At 43.5% G+C, this 24316-nt stretch overlaps 1 protein-coding gene across 8 annotated transcripts in view; it reads left to right on the top strand.

Moving 5' to 3' along the window:
* C15H9orf43 (chromosome 15 C9orf43 homolog) overlaps nt 1–24316 on the top strand; it is a 45421-nt gene that overhangs the window by 12405 nt on the left and 8700 nt on the right. For 5 of the 8 annotated variants that reach the window (XM_074016782.1, XM_065530183.1, XM_074016781.1 and 2 more), the window contains 8 exons: nt 682–854; nt 1537–1687; nt 2387–2444; nt 2714–2784; nt 3007–3094; nt 5524–5600; nt 6260–6323; nt 6538–7052. In XM_074016782.1, the coding sequence (XP_073872883.1) occupies nt 682–854; nt 1537–1687; nt 2387–2444; nt 2714–2784; nt 3007–3094; nt 5524–5600; nt 6260–6323; nt 6538–6767 (912 nt within the window). In that variant the 3' untranslated portion in view covers nt 6768–7052. Of the gene's footprint in view, nt 1–681; nt 855–1536; nt 1688–2386; nt 2445–2713; nt 2785–3006; nt 3095–5523; nt 5601–6259; nt 6324–6537; nt 7053–24316 lie in introns of those variants that run through there. The other 3 variants (XR_012424456.1, XM_074016780.1, XR_012424457.1) reach the window with 3 other exon arrangements.

Here is a 24316-nt window from a genome sequence, read left to right as displayed (position 1 = left end):
GTCTTCCTTTCAGGTCTCCTCCACCTTACCCCCATTCTTTCCTGAAGTGATCCAAATCTGCTAAAGAAAACCCTTCTTTAGGAATAATTAACCAAACCATTCTCTATTCAGAGACTCCTTTTCTCTGTCTCCTCCCTGTAGGGAGATGAAGAGCACCTTGAGATAATAGGAGGAACTGTTGTGTATTCAGGGGAGTTTTTGGTCAATTAAAAACTAATCTCCAATGTGATGAGATAGAATTTCAAAGGACCAGGAGTTATAAGACCTGGGCTTCTAATTCTAATTGTACCATTTATGGGTAAATGTGACCTTGGATAAGTCACTGTAAGACTTCTATGTCCATGAGAGTAGTGTCTTGGTTCATTTTGTTCATTGGTGAATCCCCATCCCTAGCTCTGTGCCTGACACACAATTAGACAATAAATTTTTGTTCAGTTTGTTGAGTGAAGAAATGAATGACCTTTCGGGAAAATGAAACAAAACAACGAATCCTGTGTGATCAGTATACAACAATAGAGTTGGGAGCTTGAGAGGGAAACATGAGGTGGCCTTCATCATTTAGAGGAGGCAAGCATGGCTGGAGTACATGCCAGGGTAGTATTGAGAGGCAAGAATGTTGATGGAAAGGACTAGGCTCAAAAAGAGCGCTTTGGGGAATTCTTTCCATTGTTTCTCTTCCAGAAAAGCAAGTCATTTCTGGGTCTCTCCGGAAATCAGTCCGCAGAAACACGAGTAGAAACTCCAGGGATGACTGTGCCTCCCCCAACCCCAGTGCAATTGTCTAAACAATTCAGTTCAGATTTCCTACCTCTCTGGGCTCAATCCGAAGCATTACCTCAGGATCTACTGAAGGAGTAAGTATCATGTAGGTCTGTGGGAGGGCCAGAGCACCTGCTTTCCACTGAAGCTGAGATGGTTCTAAATGGTGTGCTTTTTCTGAGTAGGGCTGGGAGAAAACGATCACCCCAACTTGTTTACTGAACTCTTAGACTTACCAACAGGCAGGGATGACCATCATAACCACCACTATTTATCACACTTACTGTTTGCCCAGCCCTATGCTAGGCACATCACATGTACTTTCATTTAAATTTCCACTAGGAGGTAGGCACCGTCACTCTCTTCTTTTTATAGGTGAATTATGAATAAGTGGTAGGCAGAATGTGTGGTCTGCAGTGAGATGACCTTTGAATTTTACATTGAAACTTAACTGGCTATGTGAATTTTGGTAATGTATTTAGCCTCTTAAAACTTCATTTTCCTCATTTGCAAAGTGGAAAAAATATCTGTTCTCAGGTGTTGTAAGGATTCGGTGTTATAAAGCACATGAGCCTGACATAGAATCAGCACTGGGTATATGCAGCCATGATGATCGTAGTTGCATCAGAAAGGTGTTACCGAATGAGCACTTGTTGGTACAGGCCTTTTCAGACCCAAAGTGGAGATTTCTTGGAGCCCTTTACATCTCTTTCTCCTCAGTCATGCTTTCCAGGAAGAGCTGTTGCTGACTGTCTGGCTATCCTCTGTCCCCTTCAGACTTTTGCCAGATAGAAAGCAAACCATGCCCTGTCTGGAGATGAAGATAAAATTGGCCATGATGAAAAAGAATCTTCCCTTGGAAAGGAACCGACCTGACAGTGCGATTTCTTCTAAGATGTTTCTATCTATACACCGCCTCACCCTGGAAGTAAGAGCAAGGAAGCAGCAGGGAAGAAGCCTATGTGAAAATTCAAACCCATCTCTCCTCAAATCTGGAAGAGTTGACATTCTATTCCTTATCTCTCTTCTTCCTTTCCACTCTGAACCCAAGCCCCACAGAAGGCTGAGCTCTATGTAGGTAAAAGTCAGTCAAGGGGGAAGTGTTGAGAGAGCAATGTTCTCTATTTCTTTCTTTTTTTTCTTTTCTTTTTTGAGAGACTGAGTCTCACTCTGTCACCCAGGGTGGAGTGCAGTGGTTGATCATGGCTCACTGCAGCCTTGACATTCTGGGATGAAGCCGTCCTCCCACCTCAGCCTCCAGAGTAGCTGGGACTACAGGCGTGTGCCACCATGGCTGGCTAATTTTTAAGTTTTTCTAGAGACAGGGTCTCACGATGTTGCCTAGGCTGGTTTCGAACTCCTGAGCTCAGGTGATCTGCCCGCCTCAGCCTCCCAAAGTGCTGGGATTACAGGCATGAGCCACCGTGCCTGGCCATGTTCTCTGTTTCTTCTGCACTTTGTTCCCCACACCTTTTCCCTTCCTCCGTAGCCCCTGGTACAATGCTGCAAAACACTGGGTTCTTAAAATGTGCTTGTTGACTGGATGAATAAACGCATTTAGGGGATACATTTGGAGAAAAGGAAAGACCTGCAGTAGAGCTTTTCTTTTTCTTTTTTCTTTCTCCAGAGACCCGCACTGCGATATCCTGAACGTTTGAAGAAATTACATAACCTGAAGACAGAAGGTAGATTTGCTGTTGCTGCTGGATCGCTAAGCACCATTTTCTGTTAGCCCACATTTCTCATACTTTAACATGGTCCAGTTCAGTTGTATTTGTGGCCACAGTCATACAGGGTCACATGTAGAACTCAGGAAACAATGGTTTCAGGAAGCAGCCCCTCTGGCTTGGTCCTTACCAGGGAGAGTCACCATTGTGAAGGAAGGCACAGCAGGCATTCCAGTGGGAGAGAGGGGGTTGTTAGAAGAGGATCAAGCTGGCTCTCTGGTCCCCAGGTTACAGGAAACAGCAGCAGTGGCAGCAGCAGCAGCAACAGAGGAAAGTGAAAACACCTATTAAGAAACAGGTAGAGTGGCAGTGAGGGGCTTGCTGGGACTGGGATAGGTAGCTACAGTCTGGAATGGGAAGGGATGTGTGAAGGGTGGGAGTCTCCTTGTTTTCTATCTGGTTATAGATATAAAGTTCTTGTCTGGTTGTAGATGTTAAATTCCTTCTTTTTGATTTCTTTTGAAAAAGGTTTTCTTTACTTCCAAAAATCCTAATTTGTTCCTCCTGATGTGGGTTTCAGGAGGCTAAAAAGAAAGCCAAGAGTGATCCAGGGAGCCAGAGCACTTCACATAAACATCCAGTTACCACTGTTCATGACCCTCTCTATGGTAAGGGGAATATATGCTTGGTTGGGGGTGATAGGATCCCTGAGGGGTAGGTATCTGAGGGCTGGAAAAGCTAAACATGCTCTTGTCATTTTGAGACCTGCCTTTGTCAGGCACTCAGAATTTCTTGGAATGCTTCAGTCTGTCTGGTCTCTCATGCACCATCCTTCCTTCAGAAATTTACTAAACAAACAAGCTGGGCCAGATGTCTGCTTCACATGGGCGCTTGAAAGATGACCATGAACATGAATCACAGTCATCTTTTCCTCAGGTTCTACCTTAGAAAAGGCAGAGCACTTTGAGGATCAGGAGAGCAGCAAGCCCAGGTTATTGAAGAGAAAACCCTGAGGGCTCATTGTCCAATGAGGCAGGGAGAGCTGGGGCTCCTCACTAGAACCCCAAAAGAGTTCTAAGGAAGCAGAGCTCCAGGGCCCCCTAACTTTCCTGCCACAAGGTAGAGAGTCCCCGGAGCCTCATGGTAAAGTCACACACATTGTCTAGCTCCATCCAGGAGTCAGGGAGACAATTCTCGTCAGGCAGTTCTTTTGCTCCAGTGCTCATGCTGGACACGAGAAAGAACATCTCCCCTTTTTGGAGTCCTTATCATGTCTGAGCTCAGGCATATACTTACCCCTATCCCTCTGAAATTTTTCAACTTGAGTGGAGAATGGGAGGAGGGAAAAAGAATCCCCCCAAACCTTGGAGAATGGTTGTGCCCTTCTCAGACTAGACATTGCTGACTTTAATATGAAAACAACTGTTTAATCATCAGAAAGAGCTTTCCAATCCTGGGGCACTGGGGGGGCTGAGATGAGGTTTCCTGTAGAAGGATGCTGCCCTCTTGCTTTTCTTCCTATCTCACTTAGTTGTCTGATGCCAATGATCTGCTCTAACCTGAAGGTTAGAAGGTTCCTGCCCTTCTCATGGGAGGTGGACAGAATCAGGGCTTGGCCCCGGGCAGGAGGTGATGTATCCAAGGTTAGCACTCCATCTAGGGTGACCACTCTGAATTCCATTCTGGTGCCTTTTGTACCCCTTCCCAATGCCTCCAATAGGAGCAGTTTTGCTTGGGTGACTGGGGTGCCCCTGTGAGTCATGTTCTTAGAGCAGTGGCCAGTCCTCACTAAGTTGAGAAAGGCTTTATGGAAGAGATGATTTTTGCATTGGATCTTGAATATGTGTGGGAGTTTTCCTGATATGGAAAATAACTCTTGAGAGGGAATAGCCTGTGCAAAGGCATCTAGGAGGATCATAGCTGCTCAGGAAATACTGAGCAGTTGAGTGTGGTTGTGGGGTTGGGTATTTAAGGGAGAGTGGTCTACCACGCCAAAGAGGTAGGCAGGGGCTTGTGTGGACTGCTGAGTCATTTGACCTTTATCATCCAGGCCAGTGGTGCTCTGCCTTGACTGTACACTAAGACCAATTATGAAGCTTTTATGTATGTATGTATGTATGTATGTATTTATTTATGACGGAGTTTTGCTCTTGTTGCCAAGGCTGGAGTGCTATGTGCGATCTCGGCTCACCACAACCTCCGCCTTCTGGGTCCGATTTCAAGCGATTCTCCTGCCTCAGCCTCCTGGGTAGCTGGGATTATAGGCATGCGCCACCACGCCTGGCTAAGTTTTTGTATTTTTAGTAGAGATGGAGTTTCTCCCTGTTGATCATGCTGGTCTCGAACCCCCAACCTCAGGTGATCTGCCCACTTCGGCCTCCAAAAGTTTTGGGATTACAGGCATGAGCCACTGTGCCCGGCCAAGAAGCTTTTAAAACTCTAATACTCAGGCTGTATCCCAGCTGTTAAATCAGAATTTCTGGTGGTAGAAACTAGGCCTCAGTGTTTTTTGTTTGTTTGTTTGTTTGTTTTTTGAAGCTCTTCAGTTCTCCCAGTGTACAGCTAAGGTGAGAACCAGTGCTAGTAGGGAGTCGATGGAAATGCTATATTTTAGCATAATGCCTCAGGTGGCAGCTTGGAAGATGTTTGTTTAGGGAAAGGGAGATTGAGAAAAGAATGAATGAATCTTCTTACGGACTAGTTGGGGAAGCAGCTGATGCAAAAGAAACATAAAACTAGAGGTTTTTGTTTTTGCTTTGTTTGTGGGTGCATGAGGGATGGCGCAAGAAGATGAGTCACATTCTGGTAAGATAAGTCACATTCTGTGAAAAGGTAGATTAGGGTTTCTTGGAGGAATCCTGGGTCTTTTAACACACACTTGACTGTAATCTCTAATTCTGTAATAGATTAAGTTACAGTCCCAGGTGAGCAGAATCTCAAATAAAACTCAGAAGGTCTAACTACCTTTTACCTGCCATCAAGGTCTTGTCTTTTCCTGGATGTGGAGTCACTTGTAGACTAGGGGTCACCTAGAAGCCCCAAAAGAGGATATGATATGCCAATAAGAGGAAGATTGAATTGACTTTTTGGTTACTAGGTTACAGAACTCTGCCAGGTCAGAACAGTGACATGAAGCAGCAGCAGCAGATGGAAAAAGGAACCACCTCGAAACAGGTGACAATGTACCAGGCCTCTGCTAGGACCCGGTTTCAGTTATCTATTACTGTGTAACAACCCCAAAGCTTAACCGTAGTGATTTGTTATTTCTAATGATTCTGTGGGTTGACTGGATAGTTCTTCTTTCCCTGCTTGAGGTCACTTAATGCAGCTGGGCTGAGGCTGTTGGCCAAGTTGCTGGTTTTCCTTCCTGAGGCCTCTGCATGTGGTTTATTTGGGCTTTTTGATAGCATAGTAGTCTCATGAAAGCAGTTTCTTAAGGGATGGGCCTGGAACTAAAACATTGTTACTTCTGCCACATTTTCTTGGCCAAAGAAGAAACAAGTCCATCCCAGAGTAAATAAGAGAAGAAATAGGCCCTATCTCTTGATGGGAGGAACAGCATGTGCATACTGGAATGGGAGGAATTGTTGGAAGCCATATTTGGAGGCCATCTGCCCTTAGTTGACTGCAGGGAATGGGAAGGAGTGGTTCTAGGTTCATTTGGATAGCATGGAGGGCAAAGAACGTGTGATACAAGCTTCTCTTCAGTCCCAAGAGGTGGGTCTCTGGCTCATCTTAGATGTTAATTTCTTCAAGAAAAGCATCTTTTAGAAAAATCCTTTTAGTTTCCTAAAGTCTTGATTCAAATTTCCTTATACCCCGATGAATTTCAGGATTCCACAGAGAGACCAAAGATGGACTACTGTGACCATGTGGATTTCCACCACAATGTAAAAAGTAAGTTACTAGAGTAGAGGAACCTTAGTAAGTGACTGAGGATAGGGAGAGTTGAACCTGTGTTGTCCAGGATAGTTTACCTCCCTGAAGGCACAGTTCCCCTATCTCAGACAAGTCCTAAAAAACATCCCAGTTTTTCCTTTTCTGTCCTCCATTTGTCGTAGTTATTTGAGAGGAGTTTACAGGTGCAATTAATGACTACATCTTCTTTTAGGTCCTGAACTGTATGAAACAGAACCCACTAACAAGGACATTAGTGCTCCGGTGGAAGCTGTGCTAAAAGCCCAGGCTGCCAGGCAAAAGAAGATCTCCTTTAACTTTTCAGAAATCATGGTTAGAACAGGCTGGAACTCTGAGCTCAAACTACTGAGGATTCTTCAGGAGACTGATGATGAGGATGAGGAGAACCAGTACTCTGAGGCAGAGAAGCCTCTGGAGGAATAGACTGAAGGCATCCCCCGGGGCAGCCGTGTTCCAAAGTGGGATGGTTGGTAACCTGAGGGCAGCAACGTTTCACGTAAGGGCAAGAGGAGAGGGGCTTCTGCTCTCTGGAGCTTTTACCAGGGCCTGAGATCTGAGCTTAGGGATTCAGTTTTCTTCGTTCACCTCTACTTGCCTCTAAAATAAATGTAGGAGGAAAATCCCCAGCCCTTTTAAATTTAGATGATTTCTCTTGCGTTAGGGTCAGTATAATTTTGGTGATTAAACACAACTGCTTCTCAATTAAAAGACTCATTTTCTGTTTCTAGGAAGAAGGGAAAGATGTCTCTTGGTGTCTGTTTTCTTGGGTCACTCTTATCTCTGAAGCTCTGAAAGGTTTCCAGTTGGAGGAGGCTGAATTTGGCTCATGGGAGCTGCCATGGTGCTCCCTAGATTTTTCTCTCATTCCCTAGAAATGGTTTCTTTTGGAGATGGGATCTACATTGTTATCACATAATGTTCATTGTGTCACTGGTCTTAAGCTCCTAGGCTCAAGCAGTCCTCCCTCCTCAGCCTCCCAAAGTGCTGGGATTACAGGCAGGAGCCACTGTGCCCAGCCAAAAGCTCTAGTTTGTTTGTTTCTTTTTTTTTTTTTTTTTTTTGGATGGAGTTTCATTCTCGTTACCCAAGGCTAGAGTGTGATGGCATGATCTTGGCTCACCGCAACTTCCACCTCCCGAGTTCAAGCGATTCTCCTGCCTCAGCCTCCCGAGTAGCTAGGATTACAGGCATATGCCACCATGCCTGGCTAATTTTGTATTTTTAGTAGAGACAGGGGTTTCCCCATGTTGGTCAGGCTGGTCTCGAACTCCTGACTTCAGGTGGTCTGCCCACCTCAGCCTTCCAAAGGACTGGGATTACAGGCATGAGCCACCACGCCTGGCGAAAAGCTCTAGTTTCTAAGGAACTGAGTCTTCAGGAAAGTTTCAGTGATGCTCAGAATTTCAGAGTCTCAGGGAATCTCTAACTTGGTTTTGGAGGGTTTTTTTTTTTTTTCATGTTTTAGTCCTAATGTAAAAATTTCAAAATTACGTAAAGGGAAAGAGAATAATATAATGACACTTTGATGTATTCAGTATTTTAGATCTGGGCAAGGAAGGCCCTTGGCCCCATGCTTTAGAAAGTCCTCTGGTGTTCTGGCTGTGCTGCCCCTCATGGCGGAGAAATCTGCAGAGCCAAGTGAATGTATACCTAGCTGAAGTCTGTGACTCCCCTTTTAGACTTTGTTCCTGGTATTTGGAACCCTGGAATTCCCTGCCCAGTGGCCTCTTGCCTACTTCCATGGCTTCTGCAGGCCTCTTTTGTGGGTCCATCCTCCCAAGAGTGGACTATCCCACCAGTATGTGCACTGCTGGGTTCAGGGGGGTAACAGGAGGGTATTTGGAGAGGAATTTGTCCAGAGCTTGAGCCGATGGACTGGCGTATCAGCATTTGTGGCCTTTCCCAGTAAGGATGGGATCATGAGAAGTGAGGGCTGGTTCTTCTAGTGCTGCATGTTAGTGTGGAACTTCAAGGAATCTGTGGATTTTGAATGAACCTGGCTTTCTAGATCATGAAGGTATACTGATCAAGATAGCAAGTTAGAACATGTTTTATTTAACAATTTGTTAGCTTAATTTATAGTTTTTAAATGTTCAGACATGGTTAGTAGACCTGTTTTTGTACAGTTATCTTGAGTCCTGCAAAACATTAGGACTGCCCAGAGCCATCATTTGGGACAAATTTTAAGGAGGAAGAATTTAACAACACAATATAGAGATCATTAATTTGCAGCCCCATTTTAAAGGTAAGGATAGCAAGGCTCAGAGAGGGGATATGTCTGGACTGAGCTCATGAGCTGGGAAGTGGGGCTGAGCTGGAATCTGGCTCTCCTAGTGCTAGGTCAGAGCTCTTTTCATTATTCCACTCTGCTGTTCTCTCACCTCATTCTCCAGAAACAATGGTAGGTTATTCATCATCATATTTAACCTGAGTCTGACTTCCTCTCCTTCCTGGTGTGCTGTCTGTCTTCCTCTATAATTGATTAATGTGGGTCCCGAGGATGCTGGCTCCATTTTTTTTTTAATCAGGAAAATTGGAAACATACAAAAGTTCATGAGCTCCCATGTGTCCATTACCTAAGAATTATCAATTTATGACCAATCTTGTTTCATATATATACACCCCCATCCTGAACAAGGTTATTTGAAGCAAAGGTCATTTTATCCATAAATATTTCAGCATACACTTCTAAAAGAAAAGTGTTAAAAATAACTACAAAAATTAATCATAGCTGTTTAATATCAAATATCCAGGCAAATTCAAATTTCCCTCTATTATTAATTTCTTTTCACAGTTGATACCATCAAACTAGAATCCATATAAGGTCCATAAATTGTATTTAGTTGATATGCTCAAAAATTTCTTTCTTTTTTTTTTTTTTCTTTTTGACACAGGGTCTCACTCTGTTACCCAGGCTGGGGTGCAGTGGCACAATCACCGCTCACTGAAGCCTTGACCTCCTGGGCTAAGGTGATCCTCCTGCCTCATATTGTTGGGACCACAGCCATGCGCCACCACACCTGGCTAATTTTTTAAAAAATTATTTGTAGAGATGGGGTCTTGCCATGTTGCCCAGGCTAGTCTCAAACTCCTGGGCTCCAGTGATCCTCCCATCTTGGCCTCCCAAAGTGCTGGGATTACAGGTGGGAGCCACCTGGCCCCTAAAATCCTTTAATCTATAGGTCCCACTTTCTCCTTTTTCCTTTTTCTTTCCTTGCAATTTATTTGCTGAAGAAACTGGGTTGTTTGGTCTGTAGATTCCTACATTCTTGATTTTGCCAGTTGTATCCTCATGGTGGTGTTTAACACATTTCTTTATTCTCTTTATTTCCTGCAAACTGTTAGATCCAGAGGCTTGAACTGCTTCACGAATTTTTTGTTTTTTTGGCAAGAAAATTTCATAGATGGCATTGTATTCTTCCATCAGGAGGCCCATAATGTCTGGGCGTCTCTTCTCTGGTCTTAGCGGCCAATAATAATCTTTGCCTGATTTTTGCATGTTGATCGTGTATCCCACAACATTACTTACCTTGTTATTTAGTTTTGGTAGTTTTTTATTGGATTTCTTATTATCTTCTTTCTCTTTTTTGGAGTGTTTTGCCTTTATTGATAGTGTTGTTGGGGACAGAGGAAAGATTTCTTTTCTCTCTTATTGCTAGGAGACATCTATAGCAAAGGACAGATTAGCAAGAGAAAAACATACACATTTATTTCATATAAGTTTTACATGACACGGGAGCCTCCCTATTGAAGACAAAGAAACAGGGAAACCTGGGTATTTTTATGCTGTTTGATGAAGAGTAGACAGTTGTGGAGAAATGTGATTGGAGGACAAAAGAGTATGATCTAATGGTAATAAACTGGGGGAACTTAGCAAGGCCTGTTTGTGCAGATTCTTCTTTGTGTCCCTTGTGTCTTCAGAGCTAAGGATATTCTTTTCCTTTGGGTATAGGGAGGGTCCCTCTCAAAATGAGAAACTTGTTTTGGGGAGAGGAGGGAATGATGAGAGTGACCTTCCTGGTTCTGCTGTGTTTTCAAACGGCAAGGTGCCATATTTTGGGGTTGCATGTCCTAAACCCCATCATTGTCCTCTTCCAAATTCATCCCTAACATGTCAAGGTGACTTTAGGGTGGTCACATGGTCCTGAGGCTTCCACTTCATGAATGAAGTGTGTTTTTCTAATGTGATGCTCCTGCAGGCAAAGTAGGGAAAGATGCCTTCTGACATGCAGCCCAACTCGTTTTTGGCTTATCATTCCTTTCATCTAGCAGGAGCTAATACTGCACCTGCCCAATTGCTGGTTTATTATACTACAAAGGATACGGATGAAGAGATGTGTAGGTCGAGGTATGGGGAAAGGGGCTTCCATGCTTTCCCTGGGCGAGCCACCCTTCAGGAATCTTCATGTGTTCGGCTATCTGGAAGCTCTTCTTAGGATTTTCTATATACAAGATTATATCATCTGCATATAGAGATGTTTTTGTTTCTTTCCTTTTAATCTTCATGCTTCTAATTTCTTTTTCTTGCTTAATTGTCCTGGTTAGAACCTCTAGTACAATGTTGAATGGAAATGAAGAGATTAGACATCCTTGTTTTATTTTTGATCTTAGGGCAAAGCATTCAGTCTTTCACCATTAAGTATGATGTTCATTTTGAGTTTTTCATAGAAGCCCTTTATTATATTGCATTCCCTCTTTTCTTCTTTTTTCTTTTCTTTTCTTTTCTTTTCTTTCTTTTACAGACTGTGTTGCCTAGGCAGGAGTGCAGTGGCACCATCATGGCTCACTGCAGCCTTGAACTCCCAGGGCTCAAGTCATCCTCCCAGCTCAGCCTCCTGAGTAGCTGGGACTACAGGTGTGTGCCACCATGCCTGGCTACTTTGTTGTATTTTTTGTAGAGATGGGGTCTCACTTCGTTGCCCAGGTGCCTTGACCTCCCAAAGTGTTGGGATTACAAGTGTGAGCCACCACGCCTGGCACTACTCTCTCTCTCTCTCTCTCTCTCTCTCTCTCTCTCTGAGACAGGGTCTCACTCTGTTGCCCAGGCTGCAGTACAGTGGCACAATTATAGCTGATTGCTTGCAACCTCGACCTCCTGGGCTGAGGTGATCCTCCCACCTCAGCTAGGACCACAGGTGCACCACCATGCCGGGCTAATTTTTTAATTTTTATTTTTGGTAGAGACAAGGTCTTGCGGTGTTGCCAAAGTCCTGGGCTGAAGTGATCCTCCTGTCTCAGCCTCCCAGACTGTTGGGATTATAGGTGTGAGCTATGGTATACCCAGCCTTGAGTTCCCTTTTTTTGCCTAGTTTGTTGAGTGCTTGTGTGTTTTTTTGTTTTTGTGTGTGTTTGTTTTAATCATGAAAAGGCATAGGATTTTGTAAATGCTTTTTCTGCATCTATTGTGATGATCATGTATTTTTGGTTTTTCTTCTATTGAGATGGTGTATTACATTAATTGAATTTTGAATGTAAGCCAATCTGTGTTCCTGGGATAAATCCTACTTGATCATGTTGTCTAGTTATTTTTATATGTTGTTAGATTCAGTTTGCTAGGATTTTTTTTGCATCCATGTCATAAGAGATATTGTAGTCTTCTTGTGATGTCTTTGGTTTTGGTATGAGGACCTCGTAGAAGGAGTTGAGAAGTGTTTCTTTCTCTTCAGTTTTTTTGGAAGAGTTTGTGAGGAGTGATAGTATTATTATTTCTTTTCTTTTCTTTTTTGAAACAGAGTCTTGCTCTGTTGCCCAAGCTGGAGTGCAATGGTGTGGTCTCAGCTCACTGCAACCTCTGCCTCCTGGGTTCAAGTGATTCTTCTGCCTCAGCCTCCTGAGTAGCTGGGATTACAGGTGCCCACCAGCATGCCTGGCTTATTTTTACATTTTTAGTAGAGATGGGGTTTCTCCATGTTGGCCAGGCCAGTCTTGAACTCCTTAAGTGACTGCCTGCCTTGGCCTCCCAGAGTTTTGGGATTACAGGCATGAGCCACTGTGCCCGGCCTTGTATTAATTCTTTAAATGTTTGGTAGAAGTTACCAGTAAGGCAATCTGGGACTGGGCTTTTCTTTGTGGGTAGTTTTTTTGATTATTTGTTCAACTCTTTACTGATATAACCCTATTCAGATTGCCTGTTTCTTGTTCTTGTTGTTGTTGTTGTTGTTCTTTTTTTTTTTCTTGAGACGGGGTCTCACTCTGTCACCCAGGCTGGACTGCAGTGGCACAATCCTGGCTCACTGCAACTTTCACCTCCCAGGCTAAAGTGATCCTCCTACCTCAGCCTCCTGAGTAGCTGGGACTACAGGCATGAGCCACACCATACCTGGCTAATTTTTGGTAGAGACAGGGTTTCATATTGCCCAGGCTGGTCTTGAACTCCTGAGCTCAGATGATCTACCTGCCTTAGCCTCCCAAAGTACTGGATTACGGGCGTGAGCCATCACACCTGGTCCTATTTCTTCTTGAATCAGTTTCTGTAGTTTGCATGTTTCTAGGAATTTGTCCATTTCATCTAACTTGTTGAATTTATTAGCATATATTTACTTGTAGTATTTCTTTTTCTTTTCGTTTCTTTTTTTTTTCAGACAGAGTTTTGCTTTTGTTGCCCAGGCTGCAGTGCAATGGCATGATCTTGGTTCACTGCAACCTCCACCTCCCTAGTTCAAGTGATTCTCCTGCCTTAGCCTTCCGAGTAGCTGGAAGGCGCCTGCCACCATGCCCGGCTGATTTTTGTATTTTTAGTAGAGCCAGGATTTTACCAAGTTGGCCAGGCTGGCCTCGAGCTCCTGACCTCAGGTGATCCACCCGCCTTGGCCTAGAAAGTGCTGAGATTGCAGGCGTGAGTCACTGTGCCCAGCCTACTTGTAGTATTTCTTTTAATCCTTTAAAGGTTGGTAGTAATATCCCCTCTTTTATATCTGGTTCTAGTAATGTGAGTCATCTTTCTTTTTTTCTTGGTCAGTTAGGTAGTTTGTCAATTTTGTTTATCTTTTCAAAGAACCAGTTTTGTTTTCATTGGTTTTCTGTTTTTTAAAAAATTATTGATTTTATTAATTTTCACTCTAATCTTTATTACCTTCCTTCTGCTTGCTTTAGGTATAATTTGCTCTTCTTTTCCAAAGTCTTATGGTGGTATAAGATTGCTGATTTGAGGTCTTTTCTTCTTTTGTAATATGGTCATTTACAGCTATAAATATCCCTCTATGTACTGTTTTAGCTGTATCCTGTAAGTTTTGATATATCTTCATTTTCATTCACCTCAAAGTATTTTCTCTTTTGATTTTTTAAAAATCCATTGGTTGTGTAAGACTGCGTTGTTTAATTTCCATATACTTAAGAGTTTCCCAAATTTCTCTGTTCTATGACTTATATCTGTATCTGAGGAAATCTCTGAGCCAAATTCCTGGTGGTGGGCATGGGAACAGTGATGTGCTTATTCCTGAGTGACACCCCATATTAGATTCTAAGTGCTTGGTAGATGGGAGAGGCAGCAGTCACAGGTCTCCTTGGCTTGCCTCTCAGCGTGGAACTCTGCCCATGAGCTGGGGCAAACTCTGAGTCCTAGTATTTTCAACGGTACCATGCCCAAGGTAGAGCCTATTTCCACAAGTGGAGGTTGGATTTATATCAGTTGTACTCACCTGGAACTTTGCCTACAGCAACAAGTAGTGGCGAAGGATGAGAAATGCTGACATCCTGTCCCTCTTGGGAAGATAGCTGAGGGGAGAGGCAGCTCTGTGTTCCAGGCTGAAGCAGCCTGAAGTATAGTTTTTGCCTCACTGAATTGAGGGTGGGAGGACAGAGTGGGCATGGATCTTGGTTCACATACCTCAGATTCTTGAAATTCTGAGTTTTTGTAGATTTTTCTTGAACAAATATTTCTTCTTTTGTGGTATGTCCTTAGGGCCATTTCCAGAGTCTTTAAATGTTTGTTTGTTTGTTTTTGTTTTGTTTTCTTTTGTTTTTTAAACAATTCTCACTAGTTTTACTGGAGAGCAGACCTTGGAGGTCCTCAGTGTCACACTGAAAGTGGAATTCTGGCTTGGGCCTGAGAGTGACCCAAACAAGTAGAAAAACATTCCATGCTCATGGATAGGAAGAATCAATATCATGAAAATGGCCATACTGCCCAAAGTAATTTATAGACTCAATGCTATCCCCATTAGCTACCATTGACTCTCTTCACAGAATTAGAAAAAACTACTTTAAATTTCATATGGAACCAAAGAAGAGCCCGCATAGCCAAGACAATCCTGAGATCTTTTTCTAAAGTGAAACTTCTCACTCATCAATTATTCGGTTCCCCTGAGTACAGTTCTTACAGGAAAGGCAGATTAAATGTTCAACTCCTTGAAAACATTGTCTCAAAACAGGCCAAATTAGAAAGCTAAATCTGCTGCCTGCTCAGGCCTCCTCTTTTCCAAGCCAAATCAAAAGTATATGACATCATTCGTGTTAGTAGACTGAGCTATACTTAGCTGAATCTTCATAGGGAGAGGAATCAACAAGGTGTTATGTGGGCTATTTCCCTGAAAATAATTATTTCTTGAATGTGCGTTACATTGCAGAATGACTTATGTGGGCTGGGTTTTAAAAATTTACAATTTTCTTTCTTTCTTTTTTTTGTTTTTTTTTTTTTTGAGGCGGAGTCTCGCTCTGTTGCCTAGACTTGAGTGTAGTGGCACTATCTTGGCTCACAGCAACCTCCACCTCCTGGGTTCAAGTGATTCTCCTATCTGTCTCAGCCTCCCGAGTAGCTGGGATTACAGGGTGCTCGCCACCGTGCCCTGGCTAATTTTTAGTAAAGACGGGGTTTCGCCATGCTGGCCAGTCTGGTCTCGAACTCCTGACCTCAGGTGATTTGCTTGCCTTGGCCTCCCAAAGTACTGGGATTATAGGCGTGAGCCACCGTGCCCAGCCTACAATTTTCTTCACTTCTTATTAGCCTACCCTCAGACCTGTCCACTGGAGCAAACCCAATTTCTAATGGTCAGTGGTGGAGATGAGGACAAGGCAGGGTTTGCCTTCCATTTGCTCATTTTATCTAAAGACTCAGGCAGAGAAGAGAATTTATAACTATTTTATAACTAATTCAACTACTTTATTGGTGAAGCAACTCTCAGAAATTGGAACATTCTTTTAAGTCCTGTTGATGAGTACACAGTTACTTTTTGAATCCTGGTGGATTTTGAGAAGATATGCACTATCTGAATGCTGACTTTTGTGTCTGTTTTCTTTTCTTTTTTTTTTTTTTAAATATATAAAGACAGACATTTATTTTCTCATAGTTCTGGAAACTCAGAATTCCAAGATCAAAATGCTGTCATCTGCCAAAGGCCTCATGAGAGTCCCCATGGCCTGATTACCTCTTAAAAGTTCCCTTACTACTTATAATCAACTAAATTTCTTTTTTTTTTTTTTTAATTTTTTTAAATTTTTTATTTTTTTATTTTTTATTTTTATTTTTAAAATTTATTTATTATTATTATACTTTAAGTTATAGGGTACATGTGCATAACGTGCAGGTTTGTTACATATGTATACTTGTGCCATGTTGGTGTGCTGTACCCATCAACTCGTCAGCACCCATCAACTCGTCATTTACATCAGGTATAACTCCCAATGCAATCCCTCCCCCCTCCCCCCTCCCCATGATAGGCCCCGGTGTGTGATGTTCCCCTTCCCGAGTCCAAGTGATCTCATTGTTCAGTTCCCACCTATGAGTGAGAACATGCGGTGTTTGGTTTTCTGTTGTGTCTGTTTTCAAAGGGAGATAAAACACTTGCAGACTGAAACTTGTTTTACCTTTCACATAGCGATCCCTCAAATTTAGACGATTACAAACAGAACCCTGGGAAATATAATCTCCAAACCATGTTAGTTTTCAAGGGGCTTTACACTCACTATTTCAGTTGGTTCTCTGGCCAACTATATAGATAGATGTGGACTGTATCCAGTTGATAAATTAGGCTCAGAATACAGGGCTGATGAGAGCCCATTTGGGACCTTTGAGTGAATTAGAAAAAGACACCCTTTAAAACACTTTACTATCATCTGTTGAAAAGTAACTCAATGACTATACAAATCTAAGATGGTTGTAATATGAGCAGCACCCCTAGAGTTGGTCCACAACCTTCACAACAGACCTAGTGGCCCTGCTGGAGAGGCCAAAAGTCAAAGGCAAGCAAGTAAAGGGGCCTGGGCTTAGAACCTGTCCTCATCCACTGTATCCTGACACCTCTTTGACTCCTTCTCTTTGATGTACAACTGAGACTGGGATACCCTTAGACTGAAAGGAAGGACAAGGCCATGTAGAAAAGAATTGACAGAAGGAGAGGAGCACTCACGAACCCCTTGTTTGAGCCTCCCAATGTTCTGAGAGAGGAGGAGCCAGGTAACTGCTGCTAACTGCCATTTTCCCACCATCTGGGCCTAAGGAAGCAGAAGTAAGGCTTCATTAATAGCCAGGATTGCTTGGAGATTCACTTATTTAAACCAACAAGAGGATTTAAGATTTAACCTGTTGGAATATGGTTCAAAGAGGCTTATATTCCCAAGAAACTAGTCCTTAGTTTCTTTTGTTCTTTGCTACTTTGTGATCCCTGCTAGAGACAGGCCACTTGCTTTGGGTTACCATAATTTTCTTTTCTTTTTTTTTTTTTGAGACAGAGTTTTGCTCTTGTTGCCCAGGCTGGAGTTCAATGGCGCCATCTTGGCTCACTGAAACCTCCGCCTCGTGGGTTCAAGTGATTCTCCTGCCTGAGCCTCCCGAGTAGCTGGGAATTACAGGTGCCCACCACCATGCCCGGCTAATTTTTGTATTTTTAGTAGAGATGGGGTTTCTCCATGTTGGTCAGGCTGGTCTCGAACTCTGACCTCAGGTGATCCGCCCACCTCCGCCTCCCAAAGTGCTGGGATTACAGGTGTGAGCCACTGCGCCCGGCCTGAGTTACCATAATTTTCTTTTCTTTTCTTTTTCTTTTTTTTTTTTTTTTTGAGACAGAGTCTCCCTCTGTCGCCCAGGCTGGAGTGCAGTGGCCAGATCTCAGCTCACTGCAAGCTCCGCCTCCCGGGTCTACGCCATTCTCCTGCCTCAGCCTCCCGAGTAGCTGGGACTACAGGCGCCCGCCACCTCGCCCGGCTAGTTTTTTGTATTTTTTAGTAGAGACGGGGTTTCACCATGTTAGCCAGGATGGTCTCCATCTCCTGACCTCGTAATCTGCCCGTCTCGGCCTCCCACAGTGCTGGGATTACAGGCTTGAGCCACCGCGCCTGGCCCATAATTTTCTAAGCACACTTCCTAGTGACACCTGGCCCAGTTTGACATCTGTGTAGAAGCAAGAGTCAATGAAAGCATCTTCAGACATTCTAGGCCCATACTCTCAGAGCCAGCTGAACTTTGTTTTGGTATTCGTCCCGACCTCTGGGGTGACATATGCTGTTCTTCATTGATTTTGTTTTTGTATGTTTTGAGACAGAATCTCCCCTTGTTGCCCAGGCTGGAGTGTGGTGGCGCAGTCTCTGCTCACTGCAACCTCTGCCGCCTGGGTTCAAGTGATTCTCACGCCTCAGCCTCCTGAGTAGCTGGGTTTACAGGCATGTGCAACCAAGCCTGGCTAATTTTTGTATTTTTAGCGGAGACAGGGTTTCTCCACGTTGGGCAGGTCGGCCTTAAACTCCTGGCCTCAAGTAATCTGCTCACATTGAGCTCCCAAAACGCCGGGATTACAGGTGTGACCCACCGTGCCCAAAATGTTTTTGAATTATAGAAAGCCCCTTGGGTTTGGTGGGAGGGAGTGAGGGTTTCATCCATGATACAGTGACACTTAAAAAATCAGTTTATTCAAATACACCTAAAGGAATTGCTTGATAAATTAAGGACAGCAATACTTCTGGCCTTAGATAGAAATTATTAGAAGGTCCTTCTTAGATAGAAATGGTTAGAAGTCCAGAGGAATCTGGGAAGGAATTTCTAAATTTTCTCTTTCCATTGACATAAGGTACCAGGGTATGAAATTAATTTGTCCTGGTATATGTGCATTTATTTAACAGATATTGGGTACCTAATACATATTAGAGAATCATCCCCTAGATTATCTTGATAGAGAAAGGAAAAGTTCTGGAGAAATGGTGGAGAGTCATTTCCAGGAATATAGCTTTGTAAGAAAATTTTTCTGGATCAATTGGTAACGTTTTCTGGAACCACTAGGTGGTGATACTACATTATGAAAGTGACATGCTTTCCTTGACACCTTTCAAATAACTGCCGGCGTCTGGTCACTTCTGAGGCCAGTGTCTCCACAACCAAAGAAACGTCTTAGTGAGTAAATGAAGAAAAACACATTCCACCATTTACATGTATAAATTTACACATGTAAATTTAAATGCTCCGGGGTACTGGTAGTTCCTTGAGAGAAGGGTCGGTACCTATCATTTTCATGGTTACAACCCCAGGTGATAGCCCTGGCATGTAGGAAGCCCTTGATCAATGCTTGAGGAATGAATCCATCTCTGAACAATTTCGGTGATCATTGAAAGGATCATTCCAAGAGTGTGGCAAAAAGGTGGCACATGTCCAAAAGGCCTAGGAGTTTGGGAAGTTAGGAGCTATTGATGATCCTGACAGATCATCAGTTGGGCAGAGACTCAGGAAGGCAGTATTTGGAAGGGCAGAAATACCAAAAGTGATCCGAGGCACTTATAATTCTTTGTATCCCCTAAGCTTACCTTGGCCAGATTTCATCTGTTAAAAAATACAGGGAGGGGCCGGGCATGGTGGCTTACGCCTGTAATCCCAGCACTTTGGAAGGCTGAGGCAGGCAGATCACGAGGTCAGGAGATCCAGACCATCCTGGCTAATACAGTGAAACTCCGTCTCTCCTAAAAATACAAAAAAATTAGCTGGGAGTGGTGTCACGCACCTGTAGTCCCAGCTACTCGGGAGGCTGAGGCAGAAGAATTGTTTGAACCTGGGAGGTGGAGGTTGCAGTGAGCCAAGATTGCACCATTGCACTCCAGCCTGGGCAACAGAGCAAGACTCTGTCTCAAAAAAAAAAAAAAAAAAAAAAAAAAAAAAAAGAAAGAAAGAAAAATACAGGGAGGGTGTAAACCAGTAAATTCTGAGAGAGAGAGATATATATATAAAATTTTGGGGGGGTCTGTATTACTTATTGGGATGGCTTTGCCTTGGATGGAATCCTCTTCAAAAATCGTTTTTTTAAATTATTCTCTGCCTCTCATTCGTTGTTTTATTTGCTCATTCATTTATTTGCTATAAATTCATTCCTCAAATATTTATTGAGCACCTACTATGTACAAAGCACTGGTCAAGCTTGTGTGATCATCTTTGACCTTTTCTTTTTATGGCCCATCTGAATTTGGTTAATCACCAAGTCATATTAGGTGCAGCATCCAAATCTATCCACTTCTCTCTGCTTTTTCTGCTATTACCCTAGTCCAGGTCTCTGTCTTCTTGCATCTGGGTTACTGCATTAACCCCTAGTCTTTTTTTTTGTTTTGTTTTTTGTTGAGACAGCTCTGTTGCCCAGGCTGCCAGGTTGGAGTGCAGTGGCGCAATTACGGCTCACTGCAGCCTCGACCTCCTGAGTGCAAGCTATTCTCCCATCTCAGCCTCACAAGTAGCTGGGATTACATGTGGGTGTCACCATGCCCAGCTATTTTTTGTAGAGATGGAGTTTTACCATGTTGCCCAGGCTGATCTCAAACTCCTGGGCTCAAGCCATCCTCCCACCTCAACCTCCCAAAGTACTGGGATTATAGGGATGAGCTACCGCGCCAAGCCTAACCCCTGATCTTTACCCCGACCATCCATTCTTCCATCTTTCCACCATGTGAATATCATGATACATCTTTCCTTAAAACTCTCCTTTCCCCTTAGGATCAAGCCTAACCTCTTTCACTTGTTTTACAAGCCTCACAAGGCAGGGCTATGACCTGGCTTATCTCCCACCAGCCCCATTGCTGCTCACTCTCACCTTGTTCTATGTGCTCCAGCCAAGATTTTTCCTTTAGGTTCTTCTAACGAACCATGTCCTCTCTTACCTTCTGACTTTTTTTTGGTACTTTTTCTTTGACTTCTTCTTCCCCCTTCTGCCTATTTTCTACTCATTCTTTAGGTCTCAGCTTACATATGACTCATTTGGGAATAAGCTTTTTCTGACCACTGTCAAGATGAGGTTCCCCTCTTTCACTTTTTCTCTTATAGCCACTATTAGGGTTCACAGCTTGTCTGTTGCCACCCTCTGCTGCCAGACTGACTTCTGCAAGTGGCAGAGCTCTCTCTGTCTTCACTGTATAAATATCCAGCACCTCACTGAGCGCCTGGCACACTGTAAGTGCTTAATAATATATGTTGAATGAGGGAATAAATGAAAAAAATATATAATGTGTCTTCTTTCTTCAGTGTACTTATAATCCAGCAGTGTGAGATAAGTGGTACAAAGAAAGAACTACAGTGATGAAAAGAAGGAGAGGTCACTTTGGATATTACCATTTAAGGCTGGGTTGGGTTTTGGCAAGTGAAGATGTTTGTGGAGGTGGTGTTTGAAGTAGAGGGAAGTGACATAGGTGGGAAAAATTTGGGGAGCGGGCAAGGAGCATAGTGTTCCTATCTCAGAAGAGTAGGAGTGGTACTGAAGACAGCTTGTGACTAGATTGTGCAGGGCCTCGACTGATAGCCAATGGGGAGACATTGATGGCTTTTGAATCAGAGAATGATAGCACTAAATCAATGCCTTAGAAAATGCTAATCTAATGGCAGAGTGAAACGTGAATTGGAGAGAGACCAGCAAGATCAGTTAGGAGGCTATCATAGAAATCAAGATGGGAGGTGATCAGGTCTGAATTATGTAGATGTCAATAAGAATGGAGACAAAGGGATACTATGCAAAGGAAGAATGAACCAGAACCTGGAAACCAGAAAGGAAGAGTAAGGGAAAGGGAGGAGTGAGGTGCTGTATTATTGGAAATGTGAAGTCAGGAGGAAGAACCAATTTAAGGAAAGATAGAGATCATTAATCAAACCTTTACAATGAAGTTGTGGTTATATATACATTTTACTTATGAAAATTCAATCAATATGTGGGGTTAAAACAAAAGCCCAAGTGGGAGGGAGTGACAAAGAAGATGTACTACAACTAATGGGAGCTGTTCCAGCTCTACCACTCTGAAAATACGTCCCAGAGGGAGTGTGAGATAGGGAAGGTCAAGTTGCTGTTCCTCATTTTATGTCAACCATGTGTATTTTATGGTTGACATAGGGATTATTTAAGGATAACTGTGGTTATTCATGATTTATGTCTTATACACTGATTTTAGAACCAAATTCTCAAGCCAGATTTTGCTTTTTATTTATTTATATTTAATTTAATTTTATTTTTTGAGGCAGAGTCTCACTGTGTTGCCCAGGCTGGAGTGCAGTGGCTCAATCTTGGCTTACCGCAACCTCTGCCTCCTGGGTTCAAGTGATTCTTCTGGCCTCAGCCTCCTGAATAGCTGGGACTATAGGCGCCCACCCCCACTCTTGGCTAATTTTTTGGTATTTTTAGTAGAGATGGGGTTTCACCATTTGGCCAGGCTGGTCTCGAACTCCTAACCTCAGGTGATCTGCCTGCCTTGGCCTCCCAAACTGCTGGAATTACAGGCATGAGCCACCATGCCTGGCCAGATTTTGCTTTTTATTTTTGTGTATTTTTATTTTATTTATTTTTACTTTTTTGAGACAGAGTCTTGTTCTGTTGCCCAGGCTGGAATGCAGTGCTGCGATCTCAGCTCACCGCAACCTCCCCCTCCTGGGTTCAATTGATTTTCCTGCCTCAGCCTCCTAAGTAGCTGGGACTACAGGCACATGCCACCATGCTGGCTAATTTTTTTTTGTATTTTTAGTAGAGACGGGGTTTCACCGTATTAGCCAGGATGGTCTCGATCTCCTGACCTCATGATCCACCCGCCATGGCCTCCCAAAGTGTTGGGATTACAGGTGTGAGTCACTGTGCCTGGCCAGATTTTGCTTTTTAAAGTGTGTGCCAGGCCCCAGGTTGGGCAGTAGACTAAGAAAATGCATGTCAGTCACTGCATTGGAGCTGCTGACAGTCTAGTTGGGTAGAAATATATGGAAGCAGACAATGAGCACTACAGTCTAGGTGAGCAGAGAGAAGGGTGGAGGCAGAGGGAAAGGAGACTGGTGGCTGGTGTGTCAAGGCAGAGGTGGTGCTGGGACCTGGGAATGGAGAGACATCTGGGAGTCATTAGAACAGGTGAGCGTAGCAATAGGCGTGCATGAGCTCTCAGAGGGAAATAATATTGAGGAGGGAAGAGGACTAAAGGCCACAGCCAGGAACACACAAGAAGGTAAGCAGAGTCAGAAAATAGAGGAGTTGTCAGAGAAGCAGCAGGAAAATTCAGGCAAGGGGGTGAGGACTGTGAATAGGCAAGTGGTCTGCATATAAGGAAGAAGACAATGGTGACTGCTGAGTGAATGAAGTTTCAGCAGTGTGGCGAGGGCAAAAAAAGGGGTCCCCAGGCCGGAGGCGGTGGCTCATGCCTGTAATCCCAGCACTTTGGGAGGCTGAGGCAGGCGGATCACGGGGTCAGGAGTTTGAGATCAGCCTGGCCAATATGGTGAAATGCTGTCTCTACTAAAAATACAAAAATTAGCCGGGCATGGTGGTATGCACCTGTAATCCCAGCTACTCAGGAGGCTGAGGCAGAAGAATTGCTTGAACCTGGGAGGCGGAGATTGCAGTGAGCTGAGATCGCACCATTGCACTCCAGCCTGGGTGACAGTGCGAGACTCCGTCTCAAAAAAAAAAAAAAAAAAAAAGTAGAAAAGAAAAAAGGGGTCCTTGAGAGATTGGAAAGAATCTGAAAGCAAAGGGAATACATGCCACTTCTCTAAGTTCCAGCTCCAGTACAACTAACTTAGATATGTCCTCTAGTTTCCAATCAGATTTCCCTGGAGAACGTTTGGGATCCCTGGATGCCATGACCTCTGCCCCTGTTTCTTTACAGTATGGTCGGCTATGTCCATTGGAGGGGCACTTCACCATCACGGTACATGGATCCAGAAACAGACTTTACTCTACATAAGCCTTACGTTCAAACCTGAGCGCGATCCAGCTGATCTCAACTGTGGTTGTTGCATTTTAGACTACACATATCTATATTATTTTCTTCCATAAGTAGAATCCATATTCCCACATGACTGCTATTGCTAACTTGCTAATAGCTTCCCTGGAGTTTGCTTCTTGCAATTATCTCATCAGAAGGCAACATATGCAGTTTATTACGGGATGCAGGGAGCTTTGGGTTTTTTTTTTTTTTTTTTTTAAGTCAATGGTTCCTATCCTAGTTATATTGTTCTTTTAAACGGATTTAAATAATAAGAAAAACTCTTTTATATATACCTATGTAGTTAGCATTTCCAGTGTTCTCTTTATTCCTTTGTGTAGATCCAGACTTCCATATGGTACCATTTCCCCGCAACTTGAAAGACTTTAACATTTCTTGTAGTGCATGTTTGCAGATGATGAATTCAGTCAGCTTTTGTAAGTCTGAGAAAAATCTTTATTTTGCCTTCATTTTTGGAAGATATTTTTTGCTGGGTAAAGAATTCTGTCTTCTTCTTCTTCTTCTTCTTCTTCTTCTTCTTCTTCTTCTTCTTCTTCTCCTCCTCCTCCTCCTTCTTCTCCTCCTCCTCCTCCTCCTTCTCCTCCTCCTCCTCCTTCTCCTCCTCCTTCTTCTTCTCCTCCTCCTTCTCCTCCTTCTCCTCCTCCTTCTCCTCCTTCTCCTCCTTCTCCTCCTTCTCCTCCTCCTCCTCCTTCTCCTTCTTCTTCCTCTCTTGCCCACGCTGGAGTGCAATAGTGTGATCATAGCTCACTGCAGCCTCAAATTCCTGGGCTCAATCAATCCTCCCACCTCAGCCTCCCAAGCAGCTAGGACTACAGGCATGCCCCACC

Source organism: Macaca fascicularis, chromosome 15 (genome assembly GCF_037993035.2).
Source record: "Macaca fascicularis isolate 582-1 chromosome 15, T2T-MFA8v1.1".
Classification (NCBI taxonomy): Eukaryota; Metazoa; Chordata; class Mammalia; order Primates; family Cercopithecidae; genus Macaca; species Macaca fascicularis.
Note: the sequence above shows the minus strand (reverse complement) of the source record. Positions and strands in the feature narration are given on the sequence as shown.